This window comes from Octopus bimaculoides, chromosome 19 (genome assembly GCF_001194135.2).
Source record: "Octopus bimaculoides isolate UCB-OBI-ISO-001 chromosome 19, ASM119413v2, whole genome shotgun sequence".
Classification (NCBI taxonomy): Eukaryota; Metazoa; Mollusca; class Cephalopoda; order Octopoda; family Octopodidae; genus Octopus; species Octopus bimaculoides.
Window position 1 is genome coordinate 27,491,430 of NC_068999.1, and position 17,066 is coordinate 27,508,495.

The 17,066-nt window shown below is 34.3% G+C and overlaps 1 protein-coding gene across 2 annotated transcripts in view; it reads right to left on the reverse strand.

Moving 5' to 3' along the window:
• LOC106867947 (sodium-dependent multivitamin transporter) overlaps positions 1 to 17,066 on the reverse strand; it is a 164,192-nt gene that overhangs the window by 22,687 nt on the left and 124,439 nt on the right. For both annotated transcript variants that reach the window (XM_052974693.1, XM_052974692.1), the window contains 4 exons: positions 16,135 to 16,205; positions 15,936 to 16,022; positions 9,220 to 9,434; positions 5,847 to 5,941 (listed from right to left, as the gene is read on the reverse strand). In XM_052974693.1, the coding sequence (XP_052830653.1) occupies positions 5,847 to 5,941; positions 9,220 to 9,434; positions 15,936 to 16,022; positions 16,135 to 16,205 (468 nt within the window). The remainder of the gene's footprint in view (positions 1 to 5,846; positions 5,942 to 9,219; positions 9,435 to 15,935; positions 16,023 to 16,134; positions 16,206 to 17,066) is intronic.

Sequence of the window (17,066 nt, forward strand, 5' to 3'; positions counted from 1 at the left end):
TGTGCATGCTAATACAAAACCCACATTAGACTCCTCACTCATATCACTATTGAACCAAGAGTTTAACTACGGTCTGTCCATAGCACTTACTTAACATTACCTGCCACTCTTTGGGTCTTCTACATATCAATGCCTCTCATATATCTATACATACATATATATATATATATATATATATATATATATATATATATATTCATTCAGACAGATTTTTGACTGTCATATCATTGGCAACATCTTTTAAGCATCAAGTGTATCCATTGGCCAAGTTTACATACATGAAGCAAAAAGTGTCATAAGACTTGGAAGGCAGCTCCTTGAGAAATATTCCATCTAATAACCCTGAATACATGCTCAAAGAAGTTGCATGACTCTACCTCAACATATCATCAAATGAGAAGTTGAATGCTTATCAGCAGAATACTGATGAAATGTCCCTCTGAAAATCTCAATAAAATACGAGTACAAACATAATAAACCAGACAGTAATTATTGAGGTATTAGGATATGTAACAAACTGCCTCAGCATCAGTCTTGAGAAATTAATTTTCACAAAACTAGAAAGAAGAAAGTTAATTAGAAGATTACAGATATCAATGGAGTATTCAAACTATGAAAAACTTTCTTTCCAAAAGTTTAGCATATAAGTACATATGCAGTTGCCTAGACATTCAACTATGTGTAAGAGTTATACACAGACGTGCAGGAAGTAAATAGACACTTTTAATTTTCAAAATTTCTGATCTAAGTGTCTTAATATGTTTTCAGCAGTGTAGAATATACAATGTAATTATTATTCTTCATTCCAGGTGCCATTATATTAAACATTCACGAAGAGTAACCATGCCACGCACAAAAAATTCAGCAGAACTGTCAGATTTTCAAAGAGGTCATATTGTTGGGCAATCTGAGGCTGGGCTTAGTCAGTGAAAAAATTGCCGAAAAATCATCAAATTCCTCTTGTTACTGTTAATAGAATTATAGTGCAATTCAAAAGCCAAAGAAAAGAATCAACAGATTCTCATCCCGGCTGACGTGGGCCCTCGGAAAGGAAGCTTCTCTGTTTGAAGAGAATTGTGGAAAACGAAGACTGTTCGAAGGCTTCTGACATTGCAAAACAGCTAGAAGTTAGTCCAAGAACGTGTGTTACTTATCTGCATAAGCTTGAGTATTATGGATGAGCAGCTAGAAGAAAACCTCTCCTTCAACCAATTAATATCATAAAAAGAAAGAAATGGGCTTAAAGAGATGTCAGAAAAATCCAGTTCATTTTGGGATAGAGTGATTTTCTCAGATGAATCCAGATTTGCATTATTTTCAGACAGTGGGGTCTGGAGGCTTCCCAATCAAGAATTTGATTTGAAACGACTCCAACCAACTGGTGGTATCTCTGTAATGGTATGGGGAGCTGTCACCAGCAATGGTCGTTCTGGGCTGATTGAATGTGTGGGAACCATAAACTCTGAAAAATACATCGAAATACTTAAGCAAGGACTACTTCTGATGCATTCACATGATAACCTAACAAAAAATGAGTTTTTATTCATGGAAGATGGGGCTCCATGCTACACAGCAAAAAAGGAATCAACAATGGCTGACTGAAAATGGGATCAAAAAGCTTCCTTGGCCAAGCCAATTTCCTGACATGAACCGAATTGAAAATCTTTAGAGCATACTAGATAGAGCTATAGGCAAAACTCAACAGAAACCTAAATCTAAAGATGAATTGTTTCGATTGTTGTGTGAAAAGTGGGCAGAAATTCCACAAGAGACAATTACAAAGCTCATCAGTTCAATGCCAAAAAGAGTTTCTGAATTAAAAACTGCAAAGGGAATGTAAGCTAAATACTAAAGTATGTAGTCCTACCTATTGATTACATTTCAATTGTTCACTTTGCATATTTTGAAAAAGATTTTGAAAATTAAAGGTGTCTATTTACTTTCTGCATGTCTGTGTACATGCATAAAACAAAATATGCAGATTTGTGCATGTACTGACTCTGAATAATTTCACATATACACACAGCGACATGCACAACTACCTTGTTGGTGTTGTTGAAATTCCAATGAAGGAATCTTGGATCTAGGTTAGAAACTAGCTCTTTCTTCATTGGCAAGAAAAGACTAATTTTATATCATTTTGAATTTACATATGGCTGATGCAAACAGTAAGAATTTTTACAAAATTGCCAAGCATCTATTTACAGTTGAGAGCAAGTCTATGAGAAAAGTTACTGAGTAGTTTTTGTTTACCTTGAATCTAATTTTCTTAATTTTTAAACTTTTCTTTAAAATATTTTTATTTTGTTTTGTTTAAGCTAAATATTTGTTGTGTTAAATTCAAATTCAAATACTTGAATCTATTTTGAATTTAAAATGTTTCTTTCATTTTCGCTTTTTATCTCTATAAAGTATGTTAATATTTCAGAAATATTGTTCTAAAATGCAGATGTCTTAAACCAAAGAAACTGTCAAAAACATTTACAGTGGTGTACTTATTCTGAAACTCTGTCCTCAAAATTATTGTAAAGAAGAGTGATAACTAAAAAGTTATGAAGCCCACTCTCTATCCCCAAAATTTGGCAACAAATCTGCTCATAACACTAATAAGTGGTGTTAAATATGAAAAGTTTTTGATTGTCTAAATTTATTTAGACATTCCAGAAAAATAAAATTAGCACAAATTCTTGTTAGACACTACTTTTTACTTTTTATGTCAATTAACAACTGCACCAAGTTTATATTCTAATGTTGTTTTTAAAAATTCTAATTACCTTCAGCTAAAGTGCATAAAATATTCAAATATTTTATTGAATCTTTTATTTAAACAGCTTGGGTCAAACAGTTTTTACAAGTCAATAATCATAATACATTTAGTTTTACGGGGATAGTTTAAGAAGTGCTTCCTTTAATGTTTTTTTTTTTTTGTTAACACTTTCCTTTCATAAGTTTGAATCTGACAATTGGAAAAAGTATTCTACACATGTTTCAGCCTTATTTACCCACTATAATTGAGTTCTGTCCTGTTGGAGTTTAAAAAATCATCCCTGTTTATAACAAAGATTAAAACACAAGAGGAATAACACTGAATTCATAAAAGTAATTAGGTGGATACCAAAATGCAAACTCAAGAAGTGATCTGAGAAAATTTCTAAATGTCAAAAGCTACCAAACTATTTTACAATGTCAAGTTTGTTAACAGCCACCACTGAAACAAGCTAACCAAACACCAGTGAAGCCACCAGTAGCACACAAACCGTGTGAGTTCTTCATCACCATTTTCAACCACTGTTGAAACTTTACTTTTTAATGGCACATAGTTTTGTAGTTATGATCTTGCAATTATGATTATAAGATTGTAGTTTTGATTCCCAGCTGAGCAGTGCATTGTGTTCTTGAGCAAAACACTTCATTTCACATTTCCCCAGTCCACTCAACTGCGAATGAGTTCTAGCAATTGCTAAGAAGCTAACTTCATTACAGACTGCCATTCCATTCAAGAAGCAATCATTTACATGCCATGCAAACCAAGTTAAGCTCCATCCTTATGAGTCCTAGGGTTCATAACAGACCTATATTGACACATTTGATACAAATGAGGATCACAGTGATCAACATGAGTGTACTGCAAAACAGGAAGAAACAGAATCAGAATATAATCCCCAAAACAAATTCAGTGATTCCAAAAGATTGCTGAGACCTCACGAACTAGCCCACAATAATGGTAATTATTTCATACAGAATTGTTTAATGCAAAATTGATTCTTTTTTTTTTTTGTAAATAAAAAAAACAGTTGTTGTAAATACTGAATCTAGTTGGGTTTACAAGAAGCAAATAAATATTTTGAAAACTATTGAAAAATGGCCAGACCATAATAAGATCCTGGTTAATTTATTCAAAGTCTTCTAAATGCCAAACATTACTCACAACAGGTTTGTTTTTTGGAGACGGAGACAGGGATGTATGAATATATTCTGAACTGCAAAGAACCATGAAGATAACGTGGAACATAAGGGATGATGTTGTATTGGATAATTAGAAAAACAAATAAAAACATTGTGGGTCAGAGACCTGAAGAACAAAGCAAAAGAAGTTTGGTATTTAAAGTTCATGAGAAAAAGTGTGGTTCACCATATAATGACTTTATGAGAACTATTAAATTTATTGCAGAGTTCGACCTATTTTTACATGAATATCTCAATATATGTAAGAATGAAAAAGTAAATACTACTTATCTATCCAAAACTGTGTACAAAGAATTGACAGAATCTTGGAAACACACGTGCAAGATAAAATTGAGAATCAAATTAACATCCAAGACACCAAATACTGCTCTATTATTGTTGACTCTATGCTTGACATGACACATGTCAACCAACTGGTAATTGTGGTTCAAAAGTTTTATAATGGAAAACCTTACAAGAGCTTTTTAACACTTTAACCAAAAGAAAAACATTTATGACCTTGTTCAATTAATATAGCATGTCATGAGTCAACATGGGCTTTCACTTAAAAATATCATGTCAGTCCTTCAGTAATGGATTTAACATGAAAAGCTCAGAGAAACAGCTACAAACATTCTTTAAAAACATTAGCAGGTATGCAGACTCTGTACTATGTACAGTGTTATTGGAGAAAAGTTGTGTCAGCTGTATCTGAAGTTGTTGAATATATTGGCATTGAGTAGGAGCTTTATGTTTTCTTTACTGATTCACGATGAAGATGGGGCATTTTAAACACAGAGGACAATCTACATTTTCTTGGAATGGCTTATGATCTGCACAATATGAAACAGTAAGAGCAATTAAAAACTAATACATGGATATTTTACAAACTCTCAAACATATTTTTGAAGACTCAAAGAGAAACCTAAATCTAAATAATATGCAAAAAATGTATACTAATTGGTAAATTTTATAGTATAAAATGCTATAAAAATAGTATTTTAACAATCGTTTTGGAAGAAGTATTGGAGTATTTCAATAAAACAAATAAGAAACTCCAAGCCCCAGGTATCTATATATTTGAAGGTTATCATCTGCTATCATCTTTACTTTCATTTGTTTTTTTTAACAAATGAAAGTAAAGATGATAGCAGATGATAACCTTCAAATATATAGATACTTGGGGCTTGGAGTTTCTTATTGTTTCTTATTCTTGGAGTGCCCAGACTGAGAAAATTCAAATGACATGATGGCATACTATGAATTAGAAGCAAATGGTTTGTGTGGATATATATTTCCTTAAATCATTCTGATGCTTCCAAATACTTTGTTGTAAAGAAATTTTCTGATGGAAGAAGTGGTAGTGCTTTTAAATCAACTCAATGATTTGTTTGGTAATTCAGTTACATAAGAGGATTAACCCATATGAGCAAATTGTGAAAACATTCAATTCCTCTAAGAATTGATGAACAATTCTGAAAAAGATGAAGACAATTTTAAACTTTACTGCAATAGAAAATGATACATCTTACATATGATTCATTTAGTCAGTTCATAAAATCCACTTCACATTTTACTCTCTCCTTTTACTTTGGGGGCAAAAGCCAGGTTTCTCTATTATTTTTAGATTAAGAGAAAAACCCTTTCAAGCCAATGTGGAAAGAGTAAAATACAAAATGGACTTTATAGTTTCAATGTAAAATTAGGACTTTATAATTTCAGTGTAATGTCATAGTTTAAGAATAACCTTCACTGAATCTTATACATTGGTTTTTAAGTGATATTGATACAGTGCTCTACTTCTGGATTTTTTATATCATTATACCGTGGAATATTCTTCAGATACTATTTTAAAAAAAGATTTTAAAAAAAGATTTTAAAAAAGTAGTTAAAATAGTTACGAAAATCAATGATGGTTCCAATAATGATTACTGATACAATTCCAATGACTCCAATTAGTGTGTAAGACAAGGAATAGAATTTGTCAAGACCATGACTGAAAAGAGAAACAAAATATTGAATGTCAATATACTTCAATACAATGTAGTGTCTCTAACAATAAAAGCTAGGTTTTTAGTTAAGAAATTTACAAGTTGAAAAAATGAAATAAAATTCTTAAATTCATTTGATAATAGTGATTTTTGAAAACAATTTAACTGCAGAAATTATAACTATGCTTTCTTCTTCCTTCTTTTCAATATTTCTGCTTACCAAATGTTAGTATATATATTTTTTATATCCATTTTTCTATTTTTACATCAGTGAGGAGAGCTGTGTTCATCACTCAATGGCCCTACTATTAGGAAAAACTATTAACCATGTTGTGGTCAGTAGTTTTGCACCTAAGCCTGTACCTGAGTTATAGGCTTAAGTTTGTGTTTTACACTGAAATTCTTTTCAGCGAGTAAACAGTTGTGTTTATCATAGTCATTTAATTTTTCCAATCTAGCAAGAACTTAGACACTCTTTAGCAGTTAAGCAACGTTTTGGTATTGTCAGTTTATCAGTAATACATTTTAGGCCAAGAGAAAGGAATTCTAACTTTTAATTTTGCTTGATTACATTTTTAAATAAGTTATAAATGTAAATGAATTGTCCATTAATTTCAATGATGAGCATTACAGCTGTTTGATCAACTGAAAAACCTATTCTGTATGAGAGTATATATACTAAACTGCTATTCAGGAGAGGAGCACATACACACACACATGCACACATGCACGCGTGTGCACATGCACACACACACACACACACACACACAGATACATACATATATACATACATACATAACAGAGTTATTAGTGAGGGATTATGAACCTGGGCAAAATTCTTTATAAGCTCTTTGTTAATACACAAGGCTAACAGTGTTGTTTAGATTAGTAAAGAACTCTGTGTATTATGGGTGTGTTCCAGTTAAACTGATTTTTACACAGGGTAATATACAAGACAACGTATAAATAAGGACCATTATTTAAGCCTTGTCTTATGTGTGTATATATACATATATACAGCTGTCTAAGAATCTATAAGTCAGAAAATATATGCACCCATGTATTTGTCAATAGAGTGGGTATATTAATCAAAGTGTACATTATTATATACCCATTATGGCCGAGCATAGAAAAACATGCATAAAAACAATTGAACGAATTTATTCCATCTATGTTGTGTTTAATCCATATTTGCCTGTTCAACATTGAGAAGAATATCCATATTTCAGATTACATGGCTGTTTTTTCTGTTCAATTTAGATTTGTTATACATGGACATGATCAGCTTTTCTTAGCTGATGTACATAGACATATTTGGTTAATGATGATTGTAAATATTCCAGGAAAACATCTAGACTAAACAGAGTCACAATTGACACAGCTGTTGTTAGCCCAATGCCAACCCTGATCAAACCAAGGAGGAAATGCATTCAAGCTAAAATCATCTTATTTTCAAGAATTATATTATTCAATGTTGTTGTTAGCAGCAAGAAAGCAACAGGTAAATGGCCTTGCTCAATATGTAGGAAAGAAGCAGTATGCTCCACTGGATGCACAGCATCAAAGTACATGAACGACAAAATGCAAATGTGTTGAGAGAAAAGAGGAATCAATGTTGGTTTGGACATGTGATTGAAGACAGTTGTATAAAGAAGTGCCCATCACTGGAAGTGGATGGCACCTGTAGAAGAGGGAGATCCAGGAAGACATAAGATGTTGTGGTGAGGACTGATCCCAGAATGTTGGGACTCACAGAGGAAATGACATTGGACTGAGATGTCTGGCAATATGAGGTTCTAGAGAAGACTTGCCTAAGTCAGGGTACCTGAGTTCTAGAAGCATTGTGTTCCACCCACACATAACAATAATATTTTCACACACCCTACCCCAACAAACCAAACTACTTCTCTCTCAAACTGCATCTCTTCCCTTCCTCAGATTTCCTCTTCATACACTATGATTATCTTCCACTCCCTAATCCAGTCTTTGCTACTCAGCTTCTCCGCACCCCACCCTACCTCCTCTATATAGCCAGCACACCTATTTCTGTCTTCATTCTTGATCACTCTCTCTCCCTCCCTCCATCTCTTGCTTCTACCTAGGTAACCATGTATCTCCTTTACAGCAGCACACCTGTTCCTGCCCTCTTTCTTGTTAACTCTCTCTCTCTCTCTCTCTCTCTCTCTCTCTCTCTCTCTCTCTCTCTCTCTCTCTCTCTCTCTTCTTCTTCTTCTCTTCCTCTCTCTCTCTCTGGCTGGGTAACCATGTACCTCCTCTACAGCAAGACACTTGTTTCTGTCTCTCTAACTCTCTATCACACTCAAACCTTTCATCTGACACAAGATCACCTCCTCCAATACTCCCTCCCCTCTCAAAGATTCATTGTCTTGCAAAGTTACTGGGTGATCCTGCCAGTGCTGGTGTCACATAAAAAGCATCTACTCCACACTGTAATATGGTTGGCATTTGGAAGGGCATCCAGCTGTAAAAATCATACCAAAACTGACCTTGCCTGTACTAGTGCCACATAAAAAGCACTCGGTCCACTCTGTGAGGTGGTTGGTGTTAGGAAGGACATCCACCTGTAAAAACTGTACCAAAATAGGCACAGAAGTATGGTGCAGGCTTCTGCCCTGCCAGTTCCTGTCAAATCATCCAACCCACGCCAACATGGAAGGAGGACGTTATGCGATGATGATGATGATGATGATGATGATGATGATGATGATGATGATGATGATATAGTGCATTAGAGGCTAAGTATTCCACTGATACACATAACCTTAACATAATTCTTAAGTAGATTTACAAGTACAGGGCTGACAAGCTCCACAAAGTTTCAGGATAAAAATGAATAATATCCATGTTAGTGTAAATAACTTCCAATTTTGTACAGTAGTTAGGTTTAGCAGAACAAACTGGATAAATAGAATTCAATACATGTGTATATATACATATTTTATTATTTTCATAGGCAGAAACTTTTAGCCTTTGTGTCACTTTGTAATTTCTGCTGATTAAGATAGTAAGATATTTACATTAATGTGAATATTCTTTTTTACATTTTTAATGTACCTTCTAACCAGAACATGTAACTAAAGCTTTCTTGTCAACAAATTTGAAATTACAAGCTAAAAATCTGAAAGTACATCCTTTATATTATGATATCTTGTATGTTTATATATGAAGGAAAATTGAGGAAATTAAAGCATAATAGATCTTAAAAGATTTCTTATTACTATGTCAATCATAAGAAATAATCATTTAAAAGACAAATATTTACATTTCTTGTGGATTTGTAGAAAGAATTGTCTTTTCTGTATTGATGAATAATTCTGTTTCATTCTGAACAGAAACAAATGTTGTATTTGGTAAAAAGCACTTGTCAATTGGTGCTGGAGGTAAAAAGGGTGTTATCAGTCGAGTTGGAGAAAAACTAGCTCCAGCAGCCATCCATAACGATATGATAGTACTTAAACCTGCTCCTATTAATGTTCCCTGCAAAAAAAATTTATATTCTTATTACATGATTTCTTAATTTATAAAAAAAATTTTGTTCATCTGGTTTAGGTTTAAAAACTGACTAAAACATTTAAATTCTTTCATCTGTTAGCAACAATTTATTACAGGCAAAAATCGTCTTTCAATCATTTGAATTTGCCACTTTCCACTTTAACAATTTTAATACCAACTTACCTGAGACCACCCCTGGTTTTGTATGAACTATCTGGTCTAAAGCAAATTAAGTGAAAACCTTCCATCGAAATTTCATGTTGATTTATGTTCTAAACACCAGCTTAATAATGACCAAGTTATTTACTAAATTCCTCGATATTTTCAAAATTAACTAAAACAAAGGCAGTGTATTTCTACAGAAATAGGATTAACCTCATCCTGCAAAAGGATTAACCTCATTCTGCAGAATAAACATAGGACAAATATTCTATGAAGGATGGTCATAATTTATTTAATTAACCTAAATATATATAGATGCAAGAGTGTGGTAAGACGTTTGCTTCTCAACCACGAGGTTCCAGGTTCAGTTCTATTGAGGCACTTTGGGCAAGTGTCTTCTACTATAGCCTCAGGCTGTCCAAAGCTTTGTGAGGGGATTTGGTAGACAGAAACTGAAAGTGTGTGTGTGTGTGTGTGTGTGTGTGTGTGTGTGTGCGTGTGCGTGTGCATGCGTGCGTGCACGCGTGTGTGTAGCATTTTTTTGATGCTCTAATGATTTTAACAATCTGCCACACTAACCCAAAAAGGAAATAATGAAAGACAGTAATGGTTTCTCAAAGAACCTAAGACTGGAAATCCCATGGGAACTACTATATGTTGATGATCTTTCCCTGGGCAGAATCTGTAACAGAACTAGAAAAGAAATTCCAGGTGTGGAAACAAAACCTGGAATCAAAAGGTCTTTAATTTAACTTAGCAAAAGCCAAAATCCTAGTAAGCAAGAAACTGGACAAGACCCTATCTGCTTCAGGTAAATGGCCCTATCTAGTATGTAGGTAAGGTGTAGGCTGGAATTTCATATGGTGTAACCAGTGCAATCTCTGGACACACAAGCGGTTCAGTAGGAAAACTAACAGAGAAAGTAGTGATTGTTTGCGGAAGATGTACAGGAGCCTTAAAGACTAGAAATACAAGGAAAATTGATTCCCTCAAATTTCCCAGAGGCTCTTTAGATTTATTGAATAATTTTTGCTACCTAGGGGAGCAAATTAATAGTTGAGAAGGATGTACAGAAAGTAATAGCTACAATAAGAATAGGATGGAGAGAGTTCTGAGAGATTTTACCTCTGTTGGCAACCAAAGGTCTCTCTCTCTCTGAGTGATAGGAAGATTGTATGATGCATATGTACGAACTGCAAGGCTACATGATAGTGAGATATGGACAGAGGACATTCAGAGGACATACAAAGAATGGAGAATGCAGAGGACATGCAAAAGATAGAGAGGAATGAAGTTTGTATGCTCTGCTGGATGTGCAATGTCAGTGTACATGTGCAACAGAGCAGTAGTGTATTAAAAGAAAAATTAAGTATAAGAGAAATTATATGCAGTATGCAAGAGAGAAGACTGTACTAGTTTGGTCATGCAATGCATATGAATAAGGACAGTTGCATAAGGAAGTACCAATCACTTAAAGTGGAAGGAAGTCTTGGAAGAGGGAGACCCAGGAAAACATAGGACAAAGCCAAGTAGCAGTGAAGCACTGGGGTTAATGAAACTGACCAGCCCCTTCCCATAAAATCGCCAACCTTTCTCGACAAAATCACTAGACCCATGCTCAAATTAGAAACCATCAGTGCTGCTATAAAAAGCTAGAAATTTCCTGGACAACATTCCATCAGAAATCTTGAAGGAGGACTGATACTTTTACATGAGTGCTTCATTGTTATATCACAGAACCAAGAGTACATTAGAAGGCTGCTAAATCTTCAGTAACTACAAAAAGAAGGGAGGAAAATCTGTTTCTTCCAGCTGTAAGGGTGTAGTGCCCTATTCTGTTAGGGGGAAGGTTCTATCCAAGATCAAATTCAAAAGACTGGTCTGATCAATATCAGAAAACATCACAGCAGAATTACAGTACAGCTTCTGCAGGGACCAAGGTATAGCAAACATGATTTTCATTACAGAACAGTTTTAGGGAAAATAGAGGAAACAACATTAAGACCAGTTCATTATATTTGTAGAGTACACTCTAGAACCCAGTAGCTGTTACAGCTATGAAAGAATGGTACTAACTCTTAACATTTAGAAAAATGAGTTGGTTTTATTTTTCAATGGCACACAGTTCCTATCTTCCTTTCCACTTTTTCAATACAACAGCAACAACTGGCCAAACCTGCCTGACTTTGATACTAAGGCAGTTTTATTTTCAGCTATTACAGATTCTACATCAATAGATTCTAAACCATTGGAGATAGGCCACAGTGTCCTTTGGAAGGCTCAGAAAAAATGTCTTTTTAAACAAATATTTCAACCTTAAAATTAATGCTATCCTCTACTGTGCAGTCTATATTTTCACTTTCCTAACATATTAGCCTGGAGGTCTTTAACATTCAGTGTCTTCAGAAGGTCCTTTCAGAATTTAATCTACACTGTACAAGTATCAACGAACAGAGCTCAGACATAAATAGCAGATATCTGACTCTCAGTTACTTTGTAGACATGAGTCAGACATCTGCTATTTACAGCCAGCTTAACTGGAGGATCAAAGAAGTGGTTGAAAGATCAGCTGAAGATCCCTTTGAAGAGAATCAACTTCACCTCTTCGAGAATGGGAAACATTACTATCTGCCATTCATTTCAGTGATCTCGCTATCTTTTGGTGTTTGAGGGTAATTGAAGATGGGAAGAAAGTCACCCAGTCATATCAAGTGATCTGAAAAAAAGAGGTATGTATGCAAAGTTACACCTGACTTTTCCAACCATCTATGACTGTGCTTGAACATCAAGAAATGGGGTGTGCAATCGTCAAAAGATCTTTAGATGAAGATCCATAAGCAAGCACCATCTTATAGATGTGAGCAGCATACTAATGTGAATCTTACTAGAAGTGTGTTAGGAGTTAACAATTGGTCAGGGCTGAATTAATTCTTGGCACTAAAGAGGAATCTTAGTCTTCATGATGCAATTGTGAGGACATTACACATGTGGAACTGGCATGTGGCACCATGGGAGATTATGGGGTTTTAACATTTCGGGTTTAAATTATTTAATATGTTCAATAGTTTGGTCTGTAATGTTCAATAGTTTGTATGAAGAGGCTCATGGCCTTTGTAGCTCTCTAGGACCAATAAGATTTGATGTTCTTCATGAACAACTGCAAGCTGAAAGCTGCAAGAAAAAAAAACATGGATAGGGAGATAATTCTAGAAAACAGATGTCCTGAAGAGGAAAGACTTTGTAAAGCAATTTAGTGTGAGATGGGTGGTGGTTGGGGAAAACACCATCTAGGTGATGAGAGGAGAGACAAGTAAGTTGAGTGTGCCTGGGAGGAGGTGACCTGAGAACAACTATCTCCCAGAAGCAGACTTACGTGTACTTGTATCAGAATGAGTTGAGCCAGCCCCAACCTTTGAGTCCACAACAAAAGTCTCTGGAATAATTGAAGAAGAGGCTGTGTAAGGAGATAGTATGTCTGCTGACTAGGCTAGAGTGTTAAGTGTGTTGCTTAGCAATTTCATACCAAAAGATGACCCCTTTTTTGAATGAAGCCAAGGATGTCTATCAGCATAGTAACAACACTGTTCCAGAGGTGGGAGCAGTATTTTGTTGTGGGTTGCAATTAGGTTTTGTATAGGGTTAGTAACTGTTGAGAGCTGAAATATTTTCTAATCCTGAAGACACTGCACTTTGTGACAGTCATTGTTATGGTGATATGTGAGATCACCAGATCTCATCAGTTGTAGAAATGTTGACACTCTTGTTGAGTGTTATTTATGTTTAGAGAAGAATAGATTATATTTTTAGGAGACTGGAGATTTTGGCAAGGATAAAGATTAACTCTAGAGCACATTGTTTGAGTAATATTGCAAAAATTAGTAAACTTATTGATTTGATGAATCAGATGGTAACTTGAGACAGAGATGAAATATCTTCTATGTAAGAAGAGATATTAGTGATGAATTGCTGGTGGAGAGAAGCTGACATAAGAAGTAGATGCATTTAGATGAGAGGAAAAGAGAGACTTTGAGTCAAAGTAACTGGAAGTCCTTGTTACAATATTCAAATGAGAACAGTAAGCAACAGGAAGTGTGAAATCTACATATGTACAGATATCACTTCTGGGAGTAAAAATTGAATACATAGTGTAGTTTGGATAGAGTATCTGGGATGTTAATAAAAGCTGAAAGATATGTGTCTTGGAGATATATAGGATATGTGGCTTATATTTTTATCTGAATGGGAAGTGTGAGGTTGAAATTCAGTTGGAGCTGGTGAGTATTTGAGAAGCGTTATTTTTTGGATGAGACATTCAGGTAAAAATACTGAATGTTGATGTGCTAAAGAAGTTGAAAGAGAGAGTGAGAGAATTAGAAAAATAGTCTAAGAATATACAAAGGGAATGTATGTCACATATTGTCCTACTTCCAGGATTTTTTTTCAGTTAAAGTAGATAATATATTTCTATTACATTTATATTAAATAGAAAATTGATTAGTTTTCATCTTCAAATGTATTATTTTTGTAGGGGGTGCAAAAAGTAATCCAATATTTCCTCAGAGTGCAGGGCATAGAAAAGGTTTAGTAACTAATGATCTAAAGAGCTGAGATAAAAAAAAAAAAAAACAAATTCAGTCTCATGAGATCTAAGCCAAGAATATAGTTTATTTAAAATATACTCTACAAAAGACCTTCTATGGTGATAGATACATGAAATAGCTCCATTTTTACTGAATTCTTTTTATTTCCCTATATAAATAAATAAACTCTCACTCTCTCAGTTCCTCTTTCCACCTCTGACCTTGTATTTTATAAAGTTAATATAGTTTGTCTTGAGAAAGGGAAGACTTCACATCCCATCCCAGAGCAATTTCTATTTAATCCACTGGACAGTCCCTACCAAACACAAAACACAAACTTATCTTTCTAACTGAAGGAAAGCAAGGAAAACAAGGACTTCTTACACACTAACACCAGATAACCACTTGGTCACTCCGCCTGCTACAAACAGTGACCAAATTTCCCTCAAACCACACCCCTGTTTTTAAAAATAATACACACAGGATAATGTAGCCTAGATACCATTAAATGACAAGATCAAAACTGAAACATTTTTGATCTTTGCACTGATTTGGGACTTAACAATAAATACATGCAATTGATTAAATTGGTCCCAGTCATCCCAAATTTAGCTTGAGAAGTCATTAAGGAAAATTATTAATTTCATTATTGTTCCAGCAGGATCATGGGCGAAATAAGTGAAAATGACTAGGGAAATGGAATATAAACATAAGCAAGCTATTTATAAGAAAATTATGATTTCACTTGATTTCAGTGAAGAATTTACTATACAAGTGAATATTCATTACAAATATATCCTACATCTCTTTCTCAAGTTTCAGAAGTTTCCATCAAGTTTTTTTTAACTTAAATCATCTCAGAGTAGAAACTGTTGAATTGCAGAAAATGTATGAAACCTGAAATTACAGTGCCAAATCCAAAGGCCCTAATATCACCAGAAGAAAGAGTTGTTTTAACAAAGCACAAAATACCATTTCAGAAGAGAATTTGATTGATATTTAGAAGTGTTGCTTAGAATGTTATATTGATTTCAAATTTTGGTACATGGCCAACAAGTTCAGAGAAGGGAGTAAGTCAATTATATCGCCCCTGGTGCTCAAATGGTCCTTATTTTACTGACCCTGAAAGGATGAAAGGCAAAGTCTACCTCATCAGAGTTTGAACTCAGAACATAAAGATGGACAAAATGCCACTAAGCTTTTACCCAGCATATTAATGATTCTGTGTTTGCCACCTTATTTAGAAGTTAATATTAGTAAGTTTAGTAGGGTGGTGAGCTGGCAGAATTGTTAGCATGCTGAGCAAAATGCTTAGTGGTATTTTGTCTATCTTTTTGCTCTGAGTTCAAATTCTATCAAGGTCAACTTTGCATTTCATCTTTGTTAGGTTGATAAAATAAATACCAGATGAGTATTGGGGTTGATGTAATTGATTTACCTCATCCCATAAAATTGCTGGCCTTGTGCCAAAATTTGAAATCAATATTAATACATTTAACATTCAATGAAATTCTCTAAAAATTCTGTTGAATTTAGTAGAAAATGTAAATTTTTAGTTAGCATTAACTATTTTTATATCTATAAAAGAAAAGAATACAAAAAGTGGTTGATTAGGAATAGTGGTTAATTAGAAATAACTAAAATGATTGCTTACATTACATTAGTATTCTAACATTTCAAACATCACTAAACATTTAGCTATATTGTATTTTAAACAGTTTTATGCATATTTTTATTATCTTACCCGAGATTTTGCCCATGGAAATAGTGTTGCATAGAACTGGAGTCCTGTCAAGGGCGCGCTAAAAACTGTTATCAAAATCCCAGCTATCTGAAGAATGAAAAAGCAGTAGATAAGCATACAAGTTTAGAAAATTTATACTCTCCATAAATCAACTGCTACTCTATCATTCAAACAAAATGTTGCTGGAAGCTCAATTTACCTGTGTTAGTGATCCTCCAACATATGACACCATAAAGGCCAAACCAATAGATATTAATCCATAAGCAAAAACTGAAAATCAATTAGCAAAGTATTAGAAATATGCAACTGTGGTACAATTAATTCAAGTGAGCTTGCTTGCATGCACAATATCTGATCTGTAGACAATGCAAATGATTTGTGTATGATAACGCAATTACAAACACTAATATTTTTATGACTATCCCTTCTTCAATTTCAACCATCCTCTGTCCACTCTTCTATTGAATGCCTCTCCTTCTCTATTCTTTCCTCTCTTCTTTTCTTTTCTTCTTTTCTCTGTAGTCCTTCTTTCCCAAATCATCACTTCCCTTCCCCTTTCCTCTTTATCTCTCTTCCACTTACCTTATATTTATTGCTTCTCTTTGCTCCCCCACCTCACGTGCCTGTGCCATTCTTTCAGTGTTCTGCTTGGTTATAACCAGAAAGGACTGATGAAAGTAACATCAATTTTCTAAGTCATTCAATTTTCCTCAACTGATTGTGTAAACTTATCTATAACAAACCTATAATGATTACTGGAAACAGCTGTAAATCAAATTTACTACAATAAACAAAAATATGTAATGAACATCATTTATTCCTTATCTTGCGTATATATATATATATATAGTTTCAAAAAAACACAAAAAAAACAATAACAAAAAAACAACAAAGTGAGGACGTGATACAGATAGTGTTATTGGACGCTCGGGAAAGGAAAGAGAGAGAGTATGACGTTTCGGGCGGAGCCCTTCGTCGGAAAGACGGAAAGTTCAAAGAATGGAAAAACGGAGGAAGAGAAAATCGGCACCGATGCCCATGAGGTTACATTGTGGAAGGACCGGAAGAGGAGGTGGTGGAGGAAAAGTTCTTTCTAAGACAGGAGAGTGAAAAAGGGAGGGGAATATCTGT